General features: G+C 52.0%; 2 protein-coding genes across 3 annotated transcripts; one reads left to right on the plus strand and one right to left on the minus strand.

The window, feature by feature from the left end:
* The first annotated feature begins 1,342 nt into the window (after positions 1 to 1,342).
* Positions 1,343 to 6,696, plus strand: CHADL (chondroadherin like). The gene is made up of 5 exons (XM_061363145.1): positions 1,343 to 1,389; positions 2,368 to 2,538; positions 2,616 to 4,277; positions 5,391 to 5,557; positions 5,884 to 6,696. The coding sequence occupies exons 2-5, from the start codon at positions 2,386 to 2,388 to the stop codon at positions 6,074 to 6,076; spliced, it is 2,175 nt and encodes a 724-aa protein (XP_061219129.1). The 5' UTR covers positions 1,343 to 1,389; positions 2,368 to 2,385; the 3' UTR covers positions 6,077 to 6,696.
* A 738-nt stretch (positions 6,697 to 7,434) lies between these two features.
* L3MBTL2 (L3MBTL histone methyl-lysine binding protein 2) lies at positions 7,435 to 22,857 on the minus strand. 2 transcript variants are annotated; one of them, XM_061363156.1, is made up of 16 exons: positions 22,541 to 22,856; positions 22,175 to 22,308; positions 21,709 to 21,832; positions 20,645 to 20,724; positions 19,715 to 19,832; positions 19,219 to 19,353; positions 18,467 to 18,555; positions 16,609 to 16,840; positions 15,815 to 15,894; positions 15,147 to 15,251; positions 13,801 to 13,948; positions 12,869 to 12,951; positions 11,514 to 11,748; positions 10,682 to 10,747; positions 9,632 to 9,754; positions 7,435 to 8,797 (listed from the first exon to the last, which is right to left on the minus strand). In XM_061363156.1, the coding sequence occupies exons 1-16, from the start codon at positions 22,803 to 22,805 to the stop codon at positions 8,685 to 8,687; spliced, it is 2,130 nt and encodes a 709-aa protein (XP_061219140.1). In that variant the 5' UTR covers positions 22,806 to 22,856; the 3' UTR covers positions 7,435 to 8,684. The 2 variants fall into 2 exon arrangements, with proteins under 2 accessions (XP_061219140.1, XP_061219145.1); XM_061363161.1 differs by lacking the exon at positions 10,682 to 10,747 and having other exon boundaries at positions 22,541 to 22,857.
* Positions 22,858 to 26,952: the final 4,095 nt, after the last annotated feature.

The raw sequence follows: 26,952 nt of genomic DNA on the forward strand, positions 1-26,952 counted from the left end.
GATGGTGGCTGCACAGGTAGCTCCACATGGGCTGGCAGATGGTGTTCCACTGAGGCGCAGGGTGGTCACAGCAGAGGCTCTGGTTCAGGCTCCTCAGACCCCTCCAAGTTTCCAGGCAGAGCTTAGTGATGCTCATTAGGTCTGGGAGGAAACCAGCCTCCAGCATGGGGAAGAGGCAGTGCTGCAAGGTGGTAGCACTGGGATCATAGAATTGTTAGGTTTGAAATGGCCCTTAAAGCTCATCCAGTTCCAACCTCCTGCCACGGGCAGGGACACCTTCTACTAGAGCAGGTTCCTCCAAGACCCGTCCAACCTGGCCTTGAATACTGCCAGGGATGGGGCTGGTGCACAGGGCACAGCACTTGTTAGTAACAGCTCAGAGGGGCATAAGGGCCAGCCATGCACACAGCGGGCGCAGGGTGAAGCCCACCAGCCAGAGCACCCAGAACAGACACAGCTCCCTTCAGGGGGTGCTCCCCAAGGCCACCACCACTTCAGGATGGGTCTTGGTGGCTCGGTGCAAGCTCTGAGCTGCCCAAGGTGACTGCCGCCAGCCCGAGGCAGATTCATCCCCTCTAGATCTGCATCCCCAGTGGTCCCCCCTGCAGAGCAGAGTGGAGATGAGCACCAAAGCGGTGCCACAAAGGTGCAGTTGGGTGACCCTGTGTCATGGGAGCAATAAGCACCCTGGGAGCTGCAGGGATGAAGGGGATGCCAGCCCAAGGCCACAGCTCGGACGGCTTTGGCCATCTGGCAGTGGGGAGGTTGGCAGGTGCCATCCAGCATCTCCATCACCCACAGGTGGCACCAGGATGGGATGTACTGGTTCTGGCAGCTGAGGTGATTGGTGAACAGGGGAAAGGCTTGAAGGGGAGAGAAACCTGAGCATGAGGTATTTGTCAGGCTGCAGATCTGCTTGTGTTCCCTGGGGGAATGAAACCCAGAGCCAAACAAGGGAAATGAGAGTCAGGGAGGAGAACGAAGGCCTTGTTTGTGTGTGTTTGGTGGTTGGGGGGGGTGGGGGGGGGGTGTTGGGGTGGGTGGTGTTTGTGGTTGGTTTTGGTGGTGTTTTTGTGGTTGTTTGTGTTGGGGGGGGGGGTGGGGGGTGTGTGGGTTGGTGGTGGTGTGGGGTGTTGGTTGGGTGGTGTGGTGTGGCCTGTGATACAGGGAGGGAGGTGATGGCTGGGTCTCTGCCCTCTCTCCAAGGTTGGCCTCCCCTTCTTCCCCCCCTTCTCCTCCTCCTGCGTTCCTGGCTCCATGCGGTGAGCGCTGCTGGGAAAGCGACACAATGGGCCCCTTTCAGCTCTCGGCTCTGCAGGGAGAGCAATCAGCGGCACAGGCGCTCGGCTGCTGCTCTCCTCCCTTTCCTTACCCCTCCTTGAGGTCCAGGTACCCCCAGGCCCCAGGTGGGTGACCCCGAAGGTGTGTGGGACAGGGTGGGGGGTGATGCCTGGCATGTGGATGGGGGCTGACAGGGGGACACTGCGTTGTGACACTGGCTGGTGGCTGCATGGGGGGCCTGGTGACCCCAGTGTGTGTGGGGGGGCTGAGGAAGGTCTGGCTGTGGCAGCGGGTGGAGGGCAGACTGGGGATGAGGAGCCAAGGTGGGCAAGGGGATGGGCACCATATGTCTCTATGAGTTACAGCCTTGCAGACCCCACTGCTTCCGCTCCCCAGAGCTTGTGGGGGGAGTGCATTGACCATAGCTGCAGCCCCACCACCCCCCTGTGCTCCCCCCAGCTTTGGCCTCTCTCTGGCATCTCCACCCCAGGGGTTCACCTCTGCCTGGCCAAACCCAACCCCTCCTTCCTGCTGCTGACCAGTGGTGATTTATTGCAAGCCCTGCTATGAACAGCTCGGGGAGGCACAGAGCTGGGAGCTGGGAAGGGGCCAGGGTGGCAGGGAGGGGACATTGGCAGTCAAGAGGTGGCAGCTCAGAAAGCCAGCGTGATCACATCCTGTGAATGGCTATGCCTGCTTGCCTTACACAAACCCTAAGCCTCTCGTAGGGAGTATGTTGATACCTTGTAATGATGAAGAGCATTTTATGCTAGAGCTATACAAAGAAAATGGGGTAGGGGTGTATCTGCTCCAAGCCAATTCCCCGCAGGTGACACCAATGCTCCTGCCAAGCCCCTCGTAGGTGCTCCCAAATGTCCCTCAGGAATTTAGGTTTCAGGTCTCCAAGTGGATCCCTGCTGTTTGTGCCCTTCACTCTTCATTCCAAATGTTTCTTTTCTCCTTCTTCCACTCTCTTCCTTGTTTATGGCCTGTAAGATCACTGTGTGAGAGCAAGAGGCAGTGAGACCAGCCCCACTAGGTCACAGCAACAGCCCCCTTGGCATCCGCTGCTGTTTGTCTCCACAGCCACAGGTGCCCTCCGCCATGAGGCTGTCCTGGGGGCTCTTCCTGCTCACGGTGGCACTGGGGGTGACGGCTGCCTCCCGCTGCCCCGCACCCTGTGTCTGTGACAACCTCCGTGCCCACGTGCTGTGCCTCAACGGGAGCCTGGCTGCCGTCCCCACCGCCATCCCGCAGGTGGGCAAGGGGACAGGGATTGGGGAGGGGGGTGGCAGCCCTGCGGTAACTCAATGTTTTATTTGTGTGCCCGACAGCTCACCAAGAAACTGGACCTTTGGGGCAACAGCTTCACGGCCATCCCAGCGGGAGCCTTCCTTGGCACCCCGTACCTCACGCACTTGGACCTGCAGCGCTGCAAGGTGGAGAAGCTGGAGGAAGGGGCTTTCCGAGGGCTGGGGAGGCTGGTCTACCTCAACCTGGCCTCCAATGACATAGCCATCCTCTACCAGGAGTCCCTGGATGGGCTGTCCTCCCTCCAGCAGCTCATTCTGGAGGGGAACCGCATTGAGGAGATCCAGCCGGGTGCTTTTGGCCATCTGGGGTCCCTCACTGTCCTCGACCTGAGGGCAAATGCCTTGGTTTACCTCCCAGACATGGTCTTCCAGGGCCTGGTGGTCCTCAGGTGGCTCCGGCTGTCCCACAACACCCTCCATGTGCTGGGCAGCGAGGCCTTCGCCGCCCTGCCCGCACTGCACAGGCTGAGCCTGGACCACAACGAGCTACAGGCGTTGCCTGGCGAGGCCCTGGCCAGGCTGGATAGGGTGACCCGGCTGGACATGGGCTATAACCCCATCACCTGCCTGGCCGAGGAGGCGCTGGCCATGGCCTCCCTGAAGCACCTCTTCCTGGACCACGCAGCCCTGCAGGACGTGGCGGCCGAAGCCTTCACCCGCAGCCCCCGGCTGCGCACGCTGGACCTGCACGCTAACCAGCTGCAGGGGCTGCCGGGCCTGGCTGGGGCTGGGGCACTCGTGAGGGTCAACCTGGCCAGCAACCCCCTGCTCTGCTCCTGCCTCCTGCGCCCCTTCCACGAGTGGCTGGTGAGGGAGCGGGTACAGGTGGAGGGGACCTGTGCGGCACCCGCTGCCCTCCGCGGCCGGACCCTGGACTCGCTGAGGCCCCCCGAGATGAGCTGCGGCCACCACGAGCTGCCCCCCACCCCTGCCGCGCCATCGGAGCAGCCGAGGGCAGGCGGCAGCAGGCAGTGCCCCCGCGGGTGCTCCTGCTCCCCCGATGTCCACCATGGGTCCTGTGAGAACAGGGGCCTGCAGGAGATCCCCCAGGGCTTCCCCACGGACACCCGCCTGCTTGACCTGCGCCGGAATGCCTTTGGGATGGTGCCACCGGGCGCCTTCCCTGGCCTCAAGGAGCTGGTGTCCCTCCACCTGCAGAGCTGCAGCATCAGGGCGCTGCACCCCGGGGCGCTGCGGGGACTGGACAGCCTGGTCTACCTCTACCTCACCGACAACCTCCTCTCCACCCTGACAGCCACCGCCTTCGAGGGTGCCCCGCGGCTGGCCTACCTCGACCTGGACCGCAACGCCTTCACCCGCCTGCCCACAGGGGCCTTCCAGCTCCTGCCCAACCTCATCTCCCTCCATCTGCAGCACAACGCCATTGAGGAGCTGGCAGAGGGTGACCTGGCCGGGGCAGGGGGGCTGCGCTGGCTCTACCTTGCTGGGAACACCATCAAGCACATCGCTCCTGCCGCCCTGGCTCCCACCGCGATGCTGGAGAAGCTGTACCTAGAGGGAAACCAGCTGGCAGAGGTGCCCACAGCAGCCCTGCAGGGCCTGCCTGCCCTGAGCGAGCTGAAGCTGTCCCGAAACCCCATCAAGCGCATGGGGGATGGAGTGTTCTTGCCTGTGGCATCCAGCCTGCAGCACCTCTACCTGGACAACATGGGCCTGCAGCGGGTGTGTGGGGCTAGGGACCCCTGAGGGGCAGTCACCACAGGGCACAGCCACTGGTCCCATCTTGTTCCATTGCCCTATAGGGGCTGGTCGCCCCTATAGGAGCATTTAAGCAGATGTCTCCAAACTCCTAAGGCTTCAGTTTGCTCCACAGACTGGCTCAGAAGCGAGGCATCTTCAGGCTCCTCTGGGACAGGCTTATTGCCTCCAGTCCTGAAAGACACCCAATTTCAGTTGAATTCAGACCATTCCCCAACCCCCCCAGCCCCAGCCATATTTCTTCTCTTATGGGCTGCCCTGGGGCTTCATTCACTGTTACTCTGGCTATCTCCATTCTCTCAAGAAAGTGGCATTAGCAGCACTCTTGTAAGTGTCATGGAGCTGTTGGAGCAGGTCCAGAAGAGAGCCACAAGGGGTTGATCAGAGGGATGGAGCACCTTCTGTATGAAGCCAGGCTGAGAATTGGGGCTGTTCAGCCTGGAGAAGAGAAGGCTGCGTGGAGACCTCATAGCAGCCTTGAAATAGCTGAAAGGGACCTACAGGGATGCTAGAGGGACTCTTCATCAGGGACTGTAGTGACAGGACAAGGGGTAATGGGTTTAAACTTAAACAGGGGAAGTTTAGATTGGATATAAGGAGGAAATTCTTTCCTGTTAGGGTGGTGAGGCACTGGAATGGGTTGTCCAGGGAGGTTGTGAATGCTCCATCCCTGGCAGTGTTCAAGGCCATGTTGGACGAGGCCTTGGGTGATATGGTTTAGTGTAAGGTGTCCCTGCCCATGGCAGGGGGGTTGGAACTGGATGGTCTTAAGGTCCTTTCCAACCTAAACCACTCTATGATTCTATGAGCTTAAGAGCACCCAGGGCTCACTTCAATACCTCCTGCATGTCACCTTATTTATTTCTAAGAAGGTTGAACAGGGTCGAATAAGTCCTAAAATGTGATTGAAACCAGTTGAGTTTTTACAGTCCCTACTGTTTAGAATGGCTCTTTCATGTGGCTGCCAGGTTGAGGAGAGGCTCGCAGCCCCCCCAAGCTAACTGGTAGCGGAGGGGCAGGGATTGGCTCTCTTGCACCTGCCAGCACCCCCTGACTCACCCTCTCCCTTCACTGCAGATTTCCCCCGGCGCCTTCACTGGCCTCGGCCCCAAGATCCGAAGCCTCCACCTGGAGGGCAACAAGATGAGCAGCATCCCCAGTATGAGCAACTTCACTGGGCTGGAGATCCTCAACCTGCGGGATGTGCCTTTCCACTGCGACTGCCAGCTCCTTCCCCTGCGCCAGTGAGTGCCACGGGGGGAACAGCCCCAGGGGACATCTACACCCTGGCACGGGGGGGGCGGATGGCATGCTGGCTGGTTTGGGTCATGGTGGTGAGGTGGAGCATGTGCCTGTGGGCAAGGATCAAAGTAGCCTGTGCTTTCCTGGCACAGGGAAAGCAGCCACAGGCTGCGGTAGGCACATATTCAGGTATTCACACGTCACCCAGGTGAGACCCTGAGCAACAGGGCCTGGCTCTGAAATGACCTGTGCCCACTCACAGGCACTGAGTTTCATCTCTCCCTTTGCCCATCCTGTTCCCTTCCCTGATCTCCTGCCATGTTTCCAGGTGGATCGACAAACTCAACCTCCGTGTAGGGGCCACCTGTGGGTCCCCTACAGAAGCCAGAGGGCTGAAAATGAAGCTTTCCACCACCTTCCAAACCTGCCCTGGCTGGGGAGACAAGACCAAGGCTGTAAGCAAGCCCAGCAAGAGGTCAGGAAAATCACTAGCCAGAGGCTTCAAGAAGAGCAGAACTTAGGAAACGTGCAGGCTGCAACAGGATTTCTAGACTTGTCCCAACCAGAGCAACATGGATACGGAACAAGATTCAAAGGAGAAAGGCTGGTGCCACCAAAGTGATGCTCATTTGCCAAAGCATCACAAAGCATTTAGTTTTGCAGGACACAGAGACATGACCTTGGAGAGACCTGGTGCAAAAGCTTCTGAAGTATTTGCAGCGTGCTTTGATGACTTGAACAACAAAGACAAATCCTTGTTTTTTCTTCCTGAGGCTCCCTCCAGCCATACAGGAAAGCTGGAATCCACAAGCTTCGTTCCATTTTTATGAGCGGGCCTGCAAATGGCATCAGTGAAAGATCCTGCACAGGCCTGGGCCTTGAGAGCAGGAAACACAAAAATTATCATGAGTGAAAACATAGCCTGAATTCCCAGCAGCTCCTCAGAATTAAAGCATAAGCAGAACAAAACCTTTCTATGTCCTGCAAAATTTGATCAGTGACCATGTTGATTGAATGGGATCACTGATCCCTTAATTGATCCCATCATAAGCATGTGCTCAACTTACTCCTCATGGCAGGCCAGGCTGGAATGTCCCAAACCCATTTTAAAGTCAGAATTTTGTTTAGATTGAGAAGGCTTTAAGAGGACAGACTCTTCTAGCCATTGAACTACCCTAGCTACAGCAAAATAAAAGAATCACAGAATCAGACTGGTTTGGGTTGGAAGCGACCTTAAAGCTCATCCAGTTCCAACCCCCTGCCACGGGCAGCGCCACCTTCTGCTAGACCAAATTGCTTCATGCCCCGTTCAACCTGGCCTTGAACACTGCCAGGGATGGGGCAGCCACAGCTTCTTTGGACTACCTGTGCCAGCGCCTCAGCACCCTCATAGTGAATCTCTCTTAATATTTAAATCTACCCAATATTTAATCTAAATCTAAGAAAGTTAAAGGCATTTGGAAATTATCATCCTGTGAAGAAAGGTGGCTCTCGATCCCAGCTGTTTGACAAGAGAAACATGCAATGGCTTTGCCCCTGCATTAAGCCATCTATGACAAGTTGGTGATAAGAGGCAGAGGTACTGGGAGAGGCAGCAGCCAGAGGCAGGTGAGCAGGGAGTCCCCATCAAAAGCCTTTGATAAACCTCCCTCCCCTACCATGCTCACCCCATGGTTTCCCTCTCCCAAGGGGCAGTTAGGGGTGGGCTAAGATGGCACCTCTCACACCTGCTTTGACACAGACCCTCCCCACTTCTCCCACCTGTGTTCTATTGCTGCCCCACAGCCCTTTCTTTCCTCTCTGGTGAAAGGCTTTGTTTCCCTCTTTAGAAGGGAAAAAAGAAGAAGACTGTTAATTACTCCCAGTCTCCACCCCATGCTCTATAGACAGCTTGCCAACATTTATTCTTTTTGGTCATGAAAAGCAGGAACTGTTTTAGCATGACAAGCTCTCACCTGGGAGCTTGAGGGAGCATGGCTGAGGCAGTCATTCCATGGCCAAGGCTGTCCCTGCAGGATATGACAAGGAGGCACTTGCTTGCCTCGCAGTGGCACTGCCAGACACATCCTCACCTGCAGACAGCTCACAGGGACCTGCTCCAGATTTAAAACTGGTTTTCCTCACTGTTGCCATACTGACCTTTCTGCTTTTCCTCCTCAACTTTGAGGCCTGTCTGGACAGAGGAATATTACTGTTTTGCCCTAAAATGGGAAATGACATCCCTTAAGTTATCAAAAGTCATAGTCAGCCCTTATGCAGAACTGGCACGTTAACAGCAACAAGTGCACAGAAAAATGCTACTGCATCCCTCAAAAAACATAAAAACCCAAACCCAAACCACTACCGACTTCTACTGATGCACTTAGAGCCCTCTTCTCCTTCCCTAAAACCTTGTATTTTGGTGGCCCGGAAAGAAATAAACAAACCTTTGGCCTCTTCCTTGAGTTTAATTCACAGGGCTTGAAGGTCCAGACTGTAGATTGTGTTTACAGTAGGACTGCTAAAAAAGTTTAAACTTCAAACTGTGCACCATGTCCTCTGCAGTTCTGGGTTCAAAACCAAGGAATGACGACACTCAAAAGGGTCTCTTGCTCCCCCAAGAGCCATCATCATCCCTTTTTGGGGTTTTTTTTCACCTCTTTCTACTCTTCCTGTGCTGACTTTCTCAAGGGTATCAGGGCTTAGAAGAGGGAGCACAGTACTGATGTCCTACAAGGGCATCCGATTTCCTGACACATGTGACCTGCACACATCATCTTGGACTGTAACTCACTACCTCCAGGCACAGCCAAGAACCCAAACTGCCCCTTTGTGCTCTGGCAGCCTCCTTCCCCCTTGGGAGCTCCTGCTCAAAGGCACCTCCAAAGCCAGGCACAGGCAACCCCAGCCTGGTCACACTCCTCAGTGTGCCTGTGGCCTTTCTGGAGTCTGGCTCCCAGGGATTAAAATTACAAATCTGGGGGAAGTTTTCTTGCACACCAGGAAAACAGAGTCGTGCTGTTGCAGAGTGATCTGCCCCAAAGAGCGAAGGCCCTCGTAGTCTTCTGCTTCCCTTTGCCAGGGCCCTCCCCAGAGGGCCACGAAAAGTGAAGTACAGGCTGCTGTGGGCAGCTGGGGGATGCTCCAGGATCAGTCTGTGACTTCCTCCTGCTTTATGCTGCTGATAGGAACAGGAAGTTCTGTGTCTTCAAACTCTGCTATTGAGGGGTCGATTGTTTCTTCTTTCACCTGCACGGCAATGACTAGGAAGAAAGAGAGAGGAAAATAAGTAAGTAAAACGAGCCCATTCTGCTTCACTCTACCTGCAGCACCCCAGAACCTGATCTGCTCATGCAGATGTTCAAAACGCCCCAGGATTCCAGCCCGCTTCTTGAGGGTCTCTTACTGTAGGCAGCCATGTCTTGCCAGCACAAAGCTATCCATGATCACAACAGCAATCAGGATGGGACTAAACCCTGGCAGCATTCAGCTGCCTGATCCCAACAACAGCTTCTCCTGCAGAACCATGGGGTTCCATTGGGGGTCCATTCTCTACCTGTGTGGGTCCACAAAGGGGAAATTAACCCTCTTTGAGCAACAGGAACCTTCGTGAGGCTTCATCCCCATGTGTGCAAAGTGCCTCACCCAACCCTCTTCCCCAGTACCCCCTAGGAGTGTCAGGTGACCCAGCTGCCAGATGCTTTTCTGGTCACCACACCTCCTGATGGTCAGCACAACAGACTGTGTTCACATGCTGCAACAGCCCTTAGAGGGACTGGGATGTGACAGCACACCTTGAACACGTCCATCTTGTCTCTCCTCCCAAACTGACCTCACACAACCAGACTGCTCAGTTAGTGCAGCCAGGCCGTCAGTGGCATCAGCAGTATCAAGATATCTAGCTGTACTGGTGCCACCAAACCTTCTCAGGAGGCAACCCTTCCCAGGGAAAACAGGCAAGGGCTTTCTTCCGCTCTGTCTCCTTTCCCTGCCTACGCAGCCAAGCAGCAGCCCAGGCTTTGAGAGGGCTGGTGGTATGCAGGGTGTATGCAAGAGAGCTGCATGTGCCTGCTGGCTAGAATAACTCACTCCCTTACTCTCATCAGGTGATGGCTCTGGCAAAGCCTTGCTGGCAGCTTTTGCTTCTCGTTTCGCTTTCGTAGCAGGCGGCTTCTTGGCAGTCTGCTTCATGTTGCGGGTTTTGATCGGTAACTTTTTTCCTTAACAAAGAGATAACAGAGCATGGGGAAAAACGTGTTTCTTCTTCCCTGGAAAATCAGCAACCCTGCTCCACTGAGAAACCACAGGCCAGGGACCAGCACACCTGACCAGCAAGCTACACGGTCATTAGCTGTCAACTGGTTACTCCACAGAAATGCCCTACTGGAGAAAAACTCTACAGTTATCATCTCAAGATACGCTCCTCCAGGTTCTCCATTAAAGGCACTTCAGCATGTGCTTAACTTCCAAAGAGTGAGTCCTGTTGGAATCAGTCTGGAGTCAGCTTTGCTTACCTGTCTGGGTCTAGTCCTAGGCAATGGGCATGTTGACTGCAAGGCACGGACATTGTAGCATTAATAAATTCAATTTTAACTGACATTTTTACTTAGGTTGTCTTTAAATTCTTTATATGTCCTTTCCTCTCCACCCCCCAGGAAGGAATTTCTTGTCTGTCTGCTCATGATTTGCCACAGCTACTGCAACAATGATCACAACAAGAAGATTAAACAGTAACATGGTGCAGCCCCGCTACTGGCCTCTTCAGCCATCTTAAGGCCTTCTTTCCCTCAGCACAAAGCAAGCAAGACTGCTCTCCAGCTACCCTTCAGCTGCAGCAATCTCCCTCTGACCGCAGACACAGTAGGGAAAGCAGCACGACCTCATGCCTGGAAGCAAGCGCTATCTATACCTCAGCCAACAGAAAGTAGACTGCAAAACAGATCCTTCCCGCACACAGAGCTCTCTGTTCTTTTAGGTAATAGGGCAGTTAAGAAGGATGAAGCTGTGTTGTCAAACCCACAGCTGAGTGAGGGCATCCACAGCAAGACAAGGCCTCTCTCTCCTGCTCTGAAAGGACATGGACAGGGTTGCTCTAACTGGGCCCAGCCTGCGAGCGAGCGGGAGGGCATTAACCAAACATCACTCACTCTTCTTTCCATAGGGTTTCCTCTTCTTCTTGAGCACCTCCTTGGCCTTCGCTGGAGTTGTGGGCTCTGTCATAGAGACGAGAGGGAAACGAAAGCCAAGTCCCATAACCAGTAGGTAACTGGGATGAAGTGACATAAGTGAGAAACAAGATACACCCGTCCCCCCGAGCTAACGCCCTCTTCCCAAGACAAGCAGCTGAGGAGAAAGCATGGCTCTGGTGGTTGCTGTCTGTGCTTCCAGGTGAGGGCCCAGGAGCAGGCTGGGGCATCACAGGGGAGAGAGGCCCAGTAGAGGTTTGGCAGGGGCAGTAAAGAACCAAGGTTTGTAGCTTGGGAGAAGGAAAACAACTGAAAGGTAAGGCAGTGGCCTCCTCGTGAGAAGGGAAGGAATAAACTCTTGAGAGGGATGCTCTTACCTTTTAACAGACAGAGCCAGAGAACTGATGAGAAAAGGGAGCAGGGGCCAAGCTCCCCCTGCTACCTGGCTGAGGTTGTAGGTAGGCTTAGTAAAAGGGAGCTGTGCAGGGATAGGACCACCTGGAACTCTACTCAACTTCATCAGGAGCAATACTCTGTTGGTGTGTAGGTGGGGAAACAGAGGGAAAACAGAGCCAACCTCAAATCTCAAGCTGTTTTCTCCCCACCACAGACTCCTCCCTCTGCCAGCTACTAGAGTGTGTGGCAGCAAGAAGACTTATGGTAGCCAGCACAAATCAAAGAGGCCATTTTCTGCTCCCTACAAGGCCCATAAAAAAGGAGGAGCCACTCACAGAGAAGGAAGATGGAAACCTTTTCCTCTAGTGTTAGAAACCACAGTAAAATCTTCCCTCACCTGGAACAACAGGTGGCTGAAGCTGGTAGCCTGTCAGCTCACACCACCCCACAGGATAAATGTCTGGAGACTCGCAGTCCACCCACTGGTCATACTCATTGTCCCAGCCATCAAAATGGATGCTAAGGAGACGGTGGACCACACGCTTCACTGTGGCTACACAGATGAGCCGGGGCTCCATCAGGTCCACTGCTTCCACCTTCATGCCTGCCTTGAAGCCATGGTTTGGGTAGTCCTGGTGGCAGAAAATGTGAAAAAAGAAAACTCAGGGACACAGTCCAAACCCACATTTGACCACCAGCGCCCTAGAACAGGCTTGCCTCCAACGTAAAGCAAGCACAGAGAGAGCAAGTCCACAGTGGCACAACAGAACCAACCAGTCACATACAAGAAGGGGGCACACGTGAACAGATCCAAGGCCAGCTGTGTCCTTAGTGAGGCTCAGCCCAGCCTTTGGAAACAAGATCCGGACCCTGGGGGGAGCAGCAGCCAGCAGTTAAGGAGCACCCAATCAAACCCATCAGCCTCATAGCCCTGGGAGATCAGAAAGACCAGCACAGGCCCAGGTGCTGCAGCAGTTTTCCTGGTGCAAAGCAGACCTCCCACTCACCCATATATCCACAGGCAACAAGCAGTGCAGTACCCGCCTGGAGCTCTTGAAAGCTCTACAGAATCACAGGTCACACTCAGAGGGACCAAGATACCATTACATTCACAAATGGCATGACACTGCTCATCCCAATCAGCCAAACAGGGCTTTTCCTCTGCTCAGCACTGGTGAGGCCATACCTGGAGTGCTGTGTTCAGCTCTGGCTTCCCAGTACAAGAGAGGCATGGACATAGTGGAGAGAATCCCAAAAAGAGTCATGAGGATGACAAGGGCACTGGCTCATCTTTTATATGAGGGGAGGCTGAGAGAGCTGGGACTGTTCAGCCTGGAGAAGGCTCAGGGAGATCTTATCAACCTATATAAATGCCTGAAGGGAGGTGCAAAGACAGATCCAGGATCCTCTCAGTGGTGTCCAGGGACAGGACCAGAGGCAGTGGACACAAACCGTAACACAGGAGGTTTCCTCTGAACATCAGAAAACACTCTGCACTGTGAGGGCACCTGCACTGGCACAGGCTGCCCAGAGATGCTGCAGAATCTCCATCCATGGAGATATTCAAAAGCTGTCTGTACATGGTCCTGGACAACCCACTAGAGGTGACCCTGCCTGAGCAGGGATGTGGGACAGGATGACCTCCAGAAGGTCCCTTCCAACCTCAACCACTCTGTGACAGCCAGAGCTCTCATGCTCCTGCTTGCTGACTGCAAGCACCCCTACACCTCTCTTCTTCCCAGCAGCACTCACTGTATTGAAGAGTCGTGATGGAACAGGTTTTGATTTAGTCTTTTCCAGGTAACTTTCCCAGTTGAAGGTCCTTGCGTCTTGCCCTGCAGCAGGAAGTGGTGACAGGAAAAAGGAAATCACTGAAGAGACCAACTGGTGGAAAAGGCAGAATAGGCAGGAAGGAGGCATAGCAACTGATTGCAAAGCAGTTTCATAAACCAGCATGTACAGACCGATCCTGATCTTGGACACAAATCTAGTGCACAGGATCTATGGCAGTCCAGCATTCCCTTCCAGGAGGCAAATACAGAACACTGCAAGCCGCAACTCTGAACATCCACGTCAAGTCATTCATCCAGACCACAGAGAAAGGTGAGAAGAAGCAGTAGGCAGAAGTATGTTCAAAGCACACCACTAAGAACAGTCTTTCTCCCACCAGCAGATATATCAAAGGAGGACAGAACAGCACTCCAGAAAAGTGGTGCAACACAGAAATTCAGAGCAAGCCTTTTTGGGTATGGCCATACAAAGCAGTAAAAATACTCCGAGGGTGATTGCCTCTCAGGATTTTGCAGAAATACTGGTCTCAGATTTATTCATACAAGAACAGAGGTAACTCCTGCCACTTTTAAGTACTGAGTCATGCAGCAATGGCTCTACTTATCCCTGCCCACCCTCCTTGTCCTTTAAACTTCTGATTCTGTTCAGTTTGGGGATCTTACACCTCTCCTGCTGATCTCCCAAGGAGCTATCCACCATGCTATTAATGCCATCTAGAGATGGTACTTCCTTCCACAAAGCAGTAAGACTTGGCATATGGGCAGAGCAAAAATAGACTGGATCTCTGAACCAGCCCTATCTTCCTGAAAACACACAAATCGGGACCTTCTGGTTTTCATTTGCCTGAACCTGACCCTGCAGGTTTGTACCACAGGGCAGAGCCCAAATCTCACCTTTTGGAGGGGTCAGAACGATGTTGTTCTTCTGACAGAAATTGACAGGGAAGATGGCATGTGAGGACGCATGATAGCAGAACCAGTCAGAGCAATCATCAGATGTGGCTCCATCGATGCTGATCATGAGATACCCATCCAAGAGGACCTGAGATGGGAGTGAAGAGTATGAGTGTAGAGCTTTGCTTGTTCTAAAATCTCTCTTTTCAAAGGATCCCCCCAGGAGTCCCCACAGAGGTATCGTAACTGCCACTAGAGAGTAAAATGCAATGTTATATGCTCCAGGGCATGCAGTAGCTTCTGCTTATGTGCCAGTCAACACAAGCTAGTCCCCAAAGCAGCAGCAATTTCTGCAGGACTGGGACCAAGGCTAATAGCCTACTGAAAAGGATTCAGCCATGAATGGTCATAAGCTCTGTTCTCCCTCAGAGACAGACTTTATTGGCAGCCTGGAGACCCACCACAACAGCCAGGTAACGAATTTGTTACTAGGCAGAAGGGAAGAGCATCACCTTCAAACTTGCTACTCCTACAGCAACAAGACTTGTCCCATCCTGTCACTCCCTGGTAACTGGTTCCTGCCAAATGTGATGCCCCAATCTCTTCACATTTCCAAGCAACGGCTGAAGGGAATATTTTACAAACACAAAGAGCTCTCCTAGTATCTCCCTGCCAAACCCCAGGTGTCAAAGTCTCCTGCTTGGGTTCTACAAGGGCAAACAGATTCTGGAGGAAGCAATAAAAAAAACAAGTTGATGCCACACTTTCAGGACATGCAGTGCACCTTGCTGAGGAAACCTGGCCAAGCAATTTACTTCCCCAACACTAGCACAGAATAGAGCTCACTACCACCTCATCAAGAGAGACTGCAGGAGACACATCCATCCTCAGCTTCATGTATCAGTGATGCATGCCCATAAAGATACACTGTTTCCCACACAGAGGTCATCCTGCAACTCTTCCGCTCTTCTCTCTCTCCTCAAGAGAGCACTAGAGGCCTCTCTTTATGCATTCCAAGAACTGGAGAACAAATCTTTCCGACTGCATGCCCAAGGGTGAAGGAAGGGTGGCTGCCAGTCACACACACTGGACAGTTAGCTTGAAGATCAAGCATGCTCATCTTCATGCTGTCCACTGAGGTACACATGGACAACAGCTGGTCTTATCAGCTCCTCACACCTGTGAGGTAACACTCTGATTCCCTCCACACAGCAGCTGCTTACCTCTCTTGACAGCTCTTTCCTAATGCAAAATCCTACCCAACCTTACTCGTTTGCAAAATCCTGAGGAGAGGCTGAGTTCTCTCAGCTAAACAAAGCAGACACCCTTCTGCCCACAGAACTTACCTTGCAAACTGTGGCCACACAAATGTTGCCCAGATTCAGGGGGTCAATGGCCTCCAACTTCATGCCTTCCTCAAACCATCCACCTTCAGCATAGACAGCTCGTACCTAAGGGAGACTCTGGTATACTATGTGCTGTCAGGGGTATGGGACAGTCCCATCCCGACAGAAAGTGCAGATTAGAGCTTCTTTACTTGGCTCAACCCAAGCTAGGAAAGAAATATTACAAGAAATACAAAGAGGCAGGCAAACCAATGCTGTGTTTGAGCCAGCAATCTCCTGCCAGGGCTCTGACCAGTCAGAGTGTCAGGCCCAGTATTCAGCTGCTGTTCGACACCAAAGAAAGTCTCCTTCTCATCTCAGTCCTTATCAGTATGATCCAGCTCCTTGCTGGAACTGGTCTCTCCCATGCAATCATCTTCCCTCTCAAACTCAAAGCTCCAAGCAACTGCTTGCCCTTCACCTGAGCCCCTCAATCTGTCATTGTCTTCTAGTTCCTCTGCCTTTCTATCGTGAGCTGTCCCTGCCCAACCACAGCCTTGACACCCCAAATACCTTACTACCTGGTAGCTGTAAAAGACACAAATAAGCCATTCTCAACAACCCACGCAGCAGCACATATAACCAAGGAAGGAAGTGGTATCATTTCTTCCTTTGCTGATTTGTTCTACCTTCTTAAACAGATAGGGGACAGCATCACAGTAAATCTTCCGGAAGGTGGGATGGTTTGACATTTCACTGCGTTTTTCTTCTGTGAGGAATGAAAGAAACAGGTAAGAAAGCTGCAGCAACTGCAGTAAGAAAACACATTGGTTATTAATTCCCCGGTGAGAGCTCAGCTACTATAAAAAAACCTAGACCAGAGACCATGAGGAGAGTAATAAGAATAGGTCAGTCCCTTTACACCTTCTCATAACATGGGCTGTGATGCAAGGTCTGGCTTAAAAGCAGATGGCTGAGCTTCCTGAGCACTACTGCTAACACCTCTACATGCAGCTGTAATCACTAGGGTGCTGCAGAAAGGAAGAGATGGAAACAGAAGGCTCAGCAGTGCTGGAATCTAGTTTGGGGTTTTTTCTCTACCAATCTAAGCTGATAAAAATTTTTCTCTGTGAAGTCCAGAAAATCACAACCTGATGGGATCTAGTCTTGCAGAAGCCAGCATGAATTTCCTCAAAAAGACTTTCAACACGTGTGATGTTGCAAACTCTGCATTCTCATACTGTGGGGACAGACCGTCTGCTTCAGGCAAGAAACCCTACAGGCCCCCTTTTCCTGAACGTGTGAGAGCAGACCACTGGGCTTTTATCTATCCAGGGGAAAAAGCAGCAGACATGACTCCATAGACTTTGTCTGTCAGATCCTGAGGCAACTGCCTGGCTCCTAATATGTCAAGACCTGTTAACAGCAGGGTCCAGACAGTTCATAGCAAATCAGAAGATGCTTGTGGTGCTATGATCCCTACCTGTCTTCTTCATGTTGTGGCCCACTCTCCGTGACCAGCCCACAGGATGGATGAGGGGACTCCACATGTGGCACCAGAAGTCATCATCACTGTCACCGTCCTCATACAGGAGTCTCAGTCTGCCCCCGATCACTGTGTCCACCACTGCCGTGCGCGTCCGGGAGACGTGGTTCTTATCCACCACCTCCACCCGCATGCCCTGCCGGAACGGGTACTTCATGCTCTCTGCCATCTGGCAACAACCAACAGAGGAACCAAGATCAATCACACTTGATGTTTTCCTTCTCCAAACACTTCAGAGAACAGCCTTCCCCTTAGACTTTGCTGGCCAACACCCTGCACTTCTCAAAGCTGACTGGGAGACACCTCTGGGAAGGGATGCATGGGAGCAGGTTCATCAGGGAGCAGCCAAACCCACACACAGCAGCACAGTGGGGTACATTCACTCATAAGTTTCCCCTGTTCTGTGGCCCAATAACAGCTACCCCCACCCTGGCCCAGCAGCCATGCTCAGCCAGCACCTTCTGTCAATGTCCTAAGTGGGAAAAACAGATGTCACTTCTTGACAACTCCAGCTGACCAAGAACTGAGTGAGGAATCGTGTGCCTTTTTCAGTCATGAAAAGACCGCAAGGGTTTCAAGGCTGGCTGCAGTTAGAGGTGCAGCAGACAGGGCAACAGGATTTTCAGTTGACTTTAAGAGGTCAAGTCCTTATTTTCACTTTTTCACTCTGATCAGAGGTTGAGCAACATGATGATCTATCTGCTCCAATGCCAGAGTTATTCTGCAGACTGACCCAAAGGCACAGGCATGAGTCACTGGCTACCTTCTAACTGATTTGTTTGAGGCTTTCAGTTTGCTGATCCAGCCTGGCCCTACTCCTCCACAAATGGCCAAAAGTGTTTATAGCACTCCTGACATTTTGGTACTGTGATCCCAGAATGCCATGCAGCAACTAGGAAGCACAGCTCAAAACCGACTCAGACAACCCAAAACCAGCCTACACCTGAATCCGAAATTTTTAAGGTAATATCTTTCCCTTTCACTTCCTGTTCATTAGAGGGGAGTTGAGATGCAAAGGGGAGAAAGAAACTGACAACATCTGTCTCCCTCCACCACTTCCCTTCCACGGTATGAGCTCTCAGCTACAAGCTGTGGCCCAGGACCAGGAAGCTACAAACATCCTCTTGACTTTGAGAAGCAACGAGGGAAACACCAACTCTGTCAAGGTCTCCAGCCCAGCGTCACCAATCACCTCACATACAGGAAAACCTACCACTTGTCTGCTGTCTCTGGGACCATCTTCCTTATGTGTGGTTTCCACAGCTGCCAGGGACAAAAGAGCCTCTTTTCCCCTGACAAGGTCTAACTCCAGCACAGGCTCAACCAAGCCAAGGCTGCTTTTCTTTACAGCTGCTTCCATGCACTCTGAGGGAACCTGTACCCCTCTCACTCGCCACAGGCTGCTGTGCTACCAGTACTTAAGGCAAAGGTTTCTGACTCTCAGAACTGAAATGAGGCAGGGAAAGCTCAGGCTGGAGCTTTGCTGGCCTTTCCTTTCAGCAAAAGCATAAACCTTATCCCCAGTATTTCCCAGCAGACTAAATGATAACAGCTTTAAAGCCCATCTATGACCCAAAGGAGAAACAGTTGTGCTGTCAGGGCCTGGAGGCTTTCGCATTCCCCACAGCATCATGACAGGTATCTTAGGAGTATGGGGAAGCATGTCCCTGTCATGCCCAGGTTTCAAGCAGTTACATAAGAGTTGCATGGATCAGAACCAGAAGAGACATGTTGCACATTTATCTCCCGGCTTCAGCTTCATTTCCACACATAAAATGACATCTTCCACATTTACCTTGATGTGAAAATCCACTGGGATTGTCCTGGCTCCCACCAGTTTTTTCATGAGGTAACTCCTCCAGTCAGTGTATTTGGCATGGATACCTACATACGCATAGGGAAAAAGCATATCTTTATGATCAAAGGAATTACAGCATCACACTACACCTTTCTTCCTGAGAGCCCATTTGTCTTAAAAAGGCCTTTTCAGATGCAGATATTGTACCTGCTCTCAGTTCTGCCAGCTTGCCCCCACAGCTGGCTGAAAAGGATGGCCATTACAGACTGGACTGGGCCAAGCAGACACCCAACTTGACTGATCTAGACATGGAAGTGACATTAGAGCAAAACCATGTGAGCCACACCAAGGAAATCTCAGCTTGCCAGAATTTTGCTAAACTGGCACCCAACTCTGAACTGCCAGCTAAGGAGTGATCGGAGCCACTGCTCCCCCCAGAGATGCTGCCCGGGATGTAGGACCAAAAAGTTCCTCCCAAAGGTTAAGCCTAGCCACTGTCTGGGTCAGGAAGAGGGACAGCAGCTGCATTAGTTTTTGTCTGTAGGTTTAACACCAGCTCTGTCACCAGTACCCCCAGGGTGATGCAGAGGGAGCAGTTCAAGTAGTCTCCAGCTTCCCAAAGAACTAACTGCTCCTTGTAAGTCAGAGCACAAATGGAGCTGTGGTCCCATATACACTGGGAGGACCTGTTCCCCTGTTCTAAGGCATAAACCAAGGCTCCTCCACCACCCCTCTCACCCCACACTCACTTTGTGGTGGTACCAGGATTTTGCTGTTGATGGCACACCAGCCAATGGGGTGAATATCCACTGTGCCCAAATTGCACCAGAAGTCATGGCTAGCATCATTCTCAAAGCCCTCATATCGCAGAAGGGCCCGGTACCCTGCCAGGACAGAGCAGACAATCACAGCAAGGCATTAGAGACCAGAAATTTCTCCTTTCCTGCTGGGCACCAGGGGCTTAGTCCTGACATCATGGCCTTCAGAGCTCCGCACGGGTTATCAGAGCTTCTCCAGCCATTCTGGAGGCAGAACCAACCTTGCAAAGAGCCCAGCAATCAGAAGAGGAACCAGATGCTTGTTTCCTCCCACCCCCACCCTGTGGTATTTCCTGTTCCAAAATCTCTCAGCAGTTGCAGAGCTCCAAAGAGCTGACGTTTTCCTTGACCAGCAACACTCAGCTCCCCAAAGGCTCTCTCAGAGGTCAGCCATCCCTAGCTGTCAGGAATTGCATTGCAGACATACCTATAGTCTGCATGACGGATGCAATCCAGTACACACGGCTGGGGAGCACAGCATCACTGTTCAGCACTTCCACTTTCATACCTTTCACCACATCATCCCACTGATCGAAGAGCGGCACCTGAAGGATCGAGGCAGCCACAAGAGACATGGACAGTTAGAGCAGGGCTCATTCTAGCTTTCAGAAACATGTTTCAGGCAGCCACGCTTTCACCTTAGGCACATGCATGCCTTACCCTTCCTGTATCTGCCAACAGTTTGAAAAGCAAACAAACTGCCCCAAACATCTCACTGGGGTATTCACTGAGGATCCCAAAAGGCAGAACACTGTATAGCAATGCTTAACTATTTCACTGTCAGCTGACCTAGAAGCCCAAAGTAATTGCTGCCATTCCTCTATGGTGTCAAAATCCCTAATCATCAATAAAACTGCCAAGTCTTTCTGACCTATCCTCTAGATAAAGGACATTTTGTTAGTATTATCACAGATCACAACTCAAAAGGAATATAACAAGTGAGTCTTATTACACAGAGAATAATATTACATCACATATAACATCTAAGAACTGCCATTCTTCCACATATGTGCCTCAGCTACTTGGCCCATAAGGACTGCAAATCCATGACCCCATCAGCCGAGTTTTTCTCCGCATACCACCCTGGGCTGTGCTCACTCAAACTGCAAACAGGAGCTGTCCCCAGCCAGCAATGGGCCATCACCATCAGCAATGCCTCTATCAAGTCACACTCTGTTTCCTCCCCCAGAACTCCTGGTCCCTCTATGGGACTCCCATTCTGAGCTATGAGAAGCCCCGACTTCCTTCCCTGCACCAGCTCCCCAGGCCTCTCCCCTCCACTTGTCACAGGAGTACAGGAGAGTCCCACACATACAACATGCCCCATGCACACTGCAAGGCACAGTAAAGAACTCACATGTTTAAAGCAACTGACAGGAGCTGCCTTGAAGCCATGTTCCTGCAGGTACTTTCCCCAGTCAAAGCCCAGGACGAGTGCTACAAGCAGACATGAGAGCAGAAAATCAACTGAGATTATAGAAAAGACACAGAGCACCCTGTTACCTGGGACAGATCCCTCTGCCCCAGCACACAGGAACTCTGCATTCCACCACATTTTCCCTGGTGGGAAACTCGATCCTATGAGTGTACAGGGACCAATCTTCCACAGAAGGCACCCAACATTATTAATTAATCCTTGCTGTCATGTGCTTTTGACAAAGAGGGGGCAGGAGGGGCAAGAAAAGGGGCCAAATTCATCCCATGGCTCAAGCACTCCAGGTAAGAGTGGAGAATGCATCCTGTCAGTGTTAAACCCCTTAGCAGCTTCGCTTCTCAGCAGCAACACTGCAGGGTCAGGTCAGCAGCATGTGCTTCGCCAAACGGTGCTGGGAAAAAATGAGAGTGAAGCACTGAGATATTCATTCCACAGTTGCTCCTGATCCAGGGCTATAGATCTGAACTAGCAGCAGCCTGATCAGGGATCAATCCCAGCTACCACCTCCTGGGGCTCATTTCACCCTAACACAGCAGCTTGCTACTACTTCAGCTGCAATAACTGGCTGTTCCTTAAGTTGATCCACGAGTGACTTGGGTTAAATATAAATATACCTTCCCACAGAGAGTGGGGCAGAAAAGGGCTGGGAGCAGCAGGACACCTTTAAGTCAGTTTTGGCAGCAGAATTCAGCACCTTGTGGGACTATGACTACAGAATTTGCACTCCACATCAAGGTGCACAAGGAGTGAGAATGGGGCTGCAGTAGTGGATGGGCAGGAACTCGCCCACCATTAGCACTTGCAGGGAGAGGGAGAGACATGCTTTGTGTCTTGCCAGACTGTGTCAGAGCGATCCACACACATCATTACAGTACAAGGGAGTATAGCAGAGTGGATGAAGAGGACTGCAGAGCTTACAGCCCTCCAGATGTCCCCTTTTCTATAACTCCAGCAAGCTGCACCTCCTCACTGTCATCTACACTCACCGTCCTGGCCTGTCAGTGTCCCATCAGCCAGCTGCCCTGTGCCCTGTGAATGGAGGAAAGCCCCGATCTTGGCTGACCAGGCTGCCTTATGCAGAACTTTAGCTTTCTTCGTTGGTGGCTTCCCCTACAAAAGAAAGCACATGTGGAATATTAGTGGCACAGGAGAGGAAGCCAGTCACTGCAACTGGCCAGCAAGGCATGCATCTCTTCCTTGGGGTGATTTTCAGGTTACTACAATTTTTACTAATGCTCACAGGAACAAGAAGAAACAGCAGGTAAAATAAATCAATGTGTCCTTCCTCAGCTTTTAGGGACCACCACCCTTCAGCTGGCATCCACTCTTTGGGGACTTCAGGCAGGAATAACAAGCCCCTGGCAATGGCAGTCTGATCTTTAGCTACAGAGCAACCACCAATTCCTGTGTACAAGGCACATCCTCAAGGAATAAGGAAGGGGTTTGACTTACCTGAAGTCTAGCCAGGATGCTGGCCTTCTTGGAGTTTGAGGAGTAGCTTCGCGAACAGGAGACGCTGCAGAAACGTTTGGTCTTGGAGAAAAAAGCCTCCCTGGTGCCCACAATCCCACACATCTCACACACAGCTGAGAGAAGGAAGGCACAAAAACATGAGCAGCTGGTACAGTTGATGCACCACAAGAACATAGCTGAGCCCAGGCAATATTCATTACACACAGCCAATCCCCCAAATAGTCCAGGAGCTGCAGTGTCAATCTACTGCTGCTCCCAAGGCATACTCACACATACTCTTCAGCTCCCCCAGCCCTTGTTCCTTCCATCACACACGTGGTTTAGGTAGAACAAACAGTGTAATACCTGGCTCGGAGCCACTGTCGTCTGGGAGCCGCACTGTGGATGGCTGGTGCACAGGAGAGATCGGAAGCTCTCCAGCTTCTCGGTCTGCCACCTCATCATCACTAGACTCATCCAGACAGGAGCTGCTCTCGCTGCCCATACTGCTGTTGTAGCCTCGGAAGCTGTCATAACCTCCAAAGATGTCCAAGTCCTCATCCTCATCATCATCACCTGCATCCTCTGTCCGCTCCAAAGATGAAGTTTTGTGACAGGAGGTAGACACCATCTAAAAATAAAGAGTCAGTCTGCCTTAAGACAGACATTTTACCCACATCCCAAAGTAAACCTGCCTTCCTTGACATGGGGAACCAAGGAGAAGCCTCAGGATGAGCAAAATGTCCATGTAGCAACCCCAAAGGCAAGAGTCCGAATCCTTGGCACCACTCGCTGACCGATGCCCAGCTCATCCTCCACCAGCAATCAGTCCCTTCCAGCCAAGTGCCCCTGTTTCTATGCCAAGCATGACATGCTGTAGTATGGAATAGCCCTTTGGCTGGTTTGAGTCAGGTGTCCTCTCTCTGCTCCCTCCTGGCTTCTTGTGCACCTCCTCACTGGCAGAGCATGAGACTGAAAAGTCCTTGATCAGGGTAGGTGCTACTGAGCAGCAACTAAACCATCAGTGTGTTACCAGCATTGTTCTCAGACTAAAGTCAAAACACAGCACTGCACCAGCTACTAGGAAGAAAATTAACTCTATTCCAGCTGAAACCAGGACACTCTCTGAACACAGCTGCACAGCACAGCAGTGCAGACACCCTCAACCTTAAAGTCACTATAACCTTTCAGCACGGAGCACAGAACTGCCCACTCTGGCTACCATAGCTCACAAGACCAGTACAGGCTGGATGTCAGCAGGACACACCTGACTCTGGGGAAAGGTCATGTTCTCTGGAAGCTGCAGTCCACAGCTGACATCAGTTCAGAAACTGCATCAGCAGGAAGACAGAACAATGTTTAAGAGTTTTTGCCCACAACCAGATGTCTCCACAGCTACACATCTTCTCTAACTCCTCATACTTGCTGTTACAGCAAGAGAGCAGAGAGGCAGTGATTGAAGAAAGCACAGAAATTCACTGTCTGTTTCTCAGATTAGAGAAATCTTGAACTAGGCTCCAACTAAAGGCAAAACGAACTGGGAAAAGGCATCATCAACTCATGAAACACCAGCAAGAAGTCAGCATCAGCAGAGGGAGTGACAGAACAGAAAGGTAGACTGGAACAGCCACACAAGGCACCAGGATACAATTGATCACTCAAGTGTGTGACAACAAAAGATGAGCAGCAACTCCATCAATGTTAAATTCCCTACGATCCCTGGCTCCTGGGTATTATTACAGGCACACAAACAGGAAGATCAGACTTCACTCACTGCTGTCTCCCAACATCCTCCCTGGGTTTCACACAAAACAGACCCATGCTGTTCCCTTAAGACTAAGTTGCTCTCCTGCAGATCCAGCCCTCAGACAGCATTTCTGATGTGTGAACAGCTCAGTAAAGAAGCACATTCACCTCTCTGACCGTAGGAAGTGAGTATCTTCGGGTCATTATGCTTCCACTAAAATGCAAATGAAACAGGCTGACAAACAAGGACAGCACCACTCACAACCACCACAGAAAGGAGAGGCGGCCGCAGAGATCCCTGCCTCCCCGGTCAGCACCATCACCCCTGCAGTACGGAGGGGCGCGAGGGTACCTCGCCATGGCGGCCGGGAGGAGGCGGCCCAGCAAACCCTCTCTCCCTCCGGGGCGCGGGCAGCCGTTACCTCAGTACCACACCACGGCCGATACCCCGCTAACGCTGCCCGGGCCTCGCGCCCTCCCGCAGGGCACCGGGCTGCCCAGTACAGTGTCCCAACGCTTTCCCCAGCACCCTGCGGACACCCGGAGCCGACATCGTTGCTTCGGCCCGGTTGCAGCCTGGTTCCGGAGTCGGAAGAGGCCGCGGCCCATCGCCGCTCGCCGCTCACCTCTCCCTGCTCCTGCTCCTGCTCCATGGCTCCCGGGACGCCACCAGCCCGCCTCACACGAGGAGAGTGCACCCCCCACCTCAACGGCGCATCTGATTGGCGGCGGCTGGGAAAAGAAAGCCAATCAGCGAATAGCTTGTTCTCGCCGTGAAGCACGATGGGAACTGTAGCTCTTTCTCCGCAGCGGCGGGGAAGAGCGGCCGGAGCGGCCCTAGTCAGGGGCTGTGAGAGGCTGGGCGCCTCTGGCACGGCCTCATCCTCTCCAGTAGCTCTGCGTTGCGTTAGTTCGCTGAGGCACAGAACTTTATGCAAACAGAGCAACAAAGGATAATAATGATGATAATAAAAAGCAAAGGCCCCCCCAAACTTCCACTCCACAAACTGATTTGATGCCCAGTAGCCACCAGCATGTGGGTGCGAGTGTAGAGGCCCTGAAACAATGGGAGTTGTACATCTTCAACGTAAGGGAGGAAGCACATGGCTTCCTATGGGAAAGGATTTGGGTTTGGATGGGAGGAATGCCTTTGGCATGGCAGGTACCTAATGTCACACTGGCAACTGACAGCAGCAGCGTATCACCCAGGCTGGGGAACCGCCACTGGATGCTGTGAGAGCTGCCAGCCAAGCAGGGAGGAGGATGGAGGACTCAGGATGGAGGACTCAGGATGGAGAACTGGCCATGCACCCCCACCCTGCCCTGATGGGTCTGAGACTCATACAGTGAATAACCCCTGTGAGTTAATGCTGCCCCTCCCCATCTCCTCATGCAATCAGTCTCAGGGCTTTCATGCAGAAATAGATGTTTTATTTGGCAAGGACAGTATGACCTTGCACAAAAGAGGCCTTGAAGTGCTTACTGTGATATGTAATTGGGTTTAGAATTTTTATGCCTTCATAGCATAGTTTTTTTGTAGTACAAACGATTTTCTCCATTTGGAAGTTGATTTTTGCCCCCATGGAAAAAGCAATGTGGTTGTAGTGGTACCAGTAGCAACATCCCTCATCCCAGCTTTTTGCCAAGAATCAAGTGTCTCACAGTATTGATTCTCTTTTATCCAAACAGTAAGTCTCCTGGAGTTAGTTCTATTCCCTGCTTTACCTTTTATTTTCTTATCACCTTTATTGTGTCAACACTGTAAAAAGAAAAAGCTGTACTGCACAGACTGTGTAGTTAAACAAGTAACATGTGAAGCATATGCACGGTTCCCCTCTGGTGGCCTGTCAATCAAACGGAAAGGAGTATTCCTGTCACATTAGACCATGTCACCCAAAGCTCTGTCCAACCTGGCCTTGAAGACTGCCAGGGATGGAGCATTCACAACTTCCTTGGGCAACCCATTCCAGTGCCTCACCACCCTCACAGCAAAGAACTTCTTCCTTATATCCAATCTAAACTTCCCCTGTTTAAGTTTAAACCCACTGTCCCTTGTCCTGTTGCTGGAGACCCTGATGAAGAGTCCCTCTCTGGCATCCTATCAGCTCAGACTGAGAAAGCAACAAGCAAATACAAAGTCACCTGAGGTCTTTATTTTTAACTCATGATTTTGGGGTGCTAATTTATGGCAGCTCTAACCCTGCAAGTGAACGTGGCTACAGACGCACATCACACCTCAGGCCTGAGGCTGCCCTGGCTTCATCTGACAGGCCTAGTGAGATGCCGGTTGTGTGGCTCCCAAACCTCTGCTTGCCAGGGAGACATTGTACTGGGAGCTCATTTCAGTGCCACACTCCGCTCTTCACACCCTATAGATAGAAAAAGGAGGAGGGATAAACCCTCAAAATCATCCTGGAAATAAGCTTCTGATTGTAATTCCCCACCCTATCCCAGTGCTGAAGGAAGATTTGCTTTGGAATAATAAATTTTGTAATCCCCTTGATTCCTTGGAGCTGAGTGAATTGTGAGAGGAACTCCTGTAATCAGAAACAGAAACTAGAGGAGTGCAAGAGGGAAGGGACATGCATGTCTCACTCTCCTGCCATATAACAAGTTTTCAGGCAAGACACAGCGCATCCACGATCCAGGAGAGAAACAGGAGGTTTCAGTAACAGGGTTACGGTAGATAGACTAAAAAAAACATGTCCAAAATACCTGCCCTAAGGGTTTTCTTTAGTGAAACTTGAGCTTACCAACCTGCTGCCAGAACAGCAGAGCACACCTGCGCAGGAAGAACGTGGGACTCCCCGACCACTGCTATTGCCCTCACTGCAATCTCAAGAAGCACAGGAAAAGCAAACGCCCAAAGGACTTTCAGCTTAAGGACCTAAGATTGCTAGAGCAGAAAAAGTGGCCCTGGCTTCCAGTGCTGTGTTTGCAGACACCACAGCCCTCAGCCCTGCAGCCACTACCCCTGGCAGTACTGCAGAGAGCTGGGCCCTAGCTGACCAAGCCTCATTCCCAGCCAAAAT

This window comes from Neopsephotus bourkii, unplaced genomic scaffold (genome assembly GCF_033783945.1).
Source record: "Neopsephotus bourkii isolate Nb327-2 ecotype Australia unplaced genomic scaffold, CSIRO-AGI_Nbou_v1 NB_107, whole genome shotgun sequence".
NCBI classification, from domain to species: domain Eukaryota; kingdom Metazoa; phylum Chordata; class Aves; order Psittaciformes; family Psittacidae; genus Neopsephotus; species Neopsephotus bourkii.

Excerpts from the sequence above, each read along its gene's own strand:
- CHADL (XM_061363145.1), top strand. The coding sequence starts at position 2,386 with ATGAGGCTGTCCTGGGGGCTCTTCCTGCTCACGGTGGCACTGGGGGTG. Across the intron at positions 2,539-2,615 it reads TCCCCACCGCCATCCCGCAG|CTCACCAAGAAACTGGACCT; the intron begins GTGGGCAAGGGG and ends TGTGCCCGACAG. Across the intron at positions 4,278-5,390 it reads ACAACATGGGCCTGCAGCGG|ATTTCCCCCGGCGCCTTCAC; the intron begins GTGTGTGGGGCT and ends CCTTCACTGCAG.
- L3MBTL2 (XM_061363156.1), bottom strand. The coding sequence starts at position 22,805 with ATGGTGTCTACCTCCTGTCACAAAACTTCATCTTTGGAGCGGACAGAG. Across the intron at positions 19,354-19,714 it reads ATCCGTCATGCAGACTATAG|GGTACCGGGCCCTTCTGCGA; the intron begins GTATGTCTGCAA and ends CTGTCCTGGCAG. Across the intron at positions 13,949-15,146 it reads GTGTGGCCACAGTTTGCAAG|GTCCTCTTGGATGGGTATCT; the intron begins GTAAGTTCTGTG and ends CTCCCATCTCAG.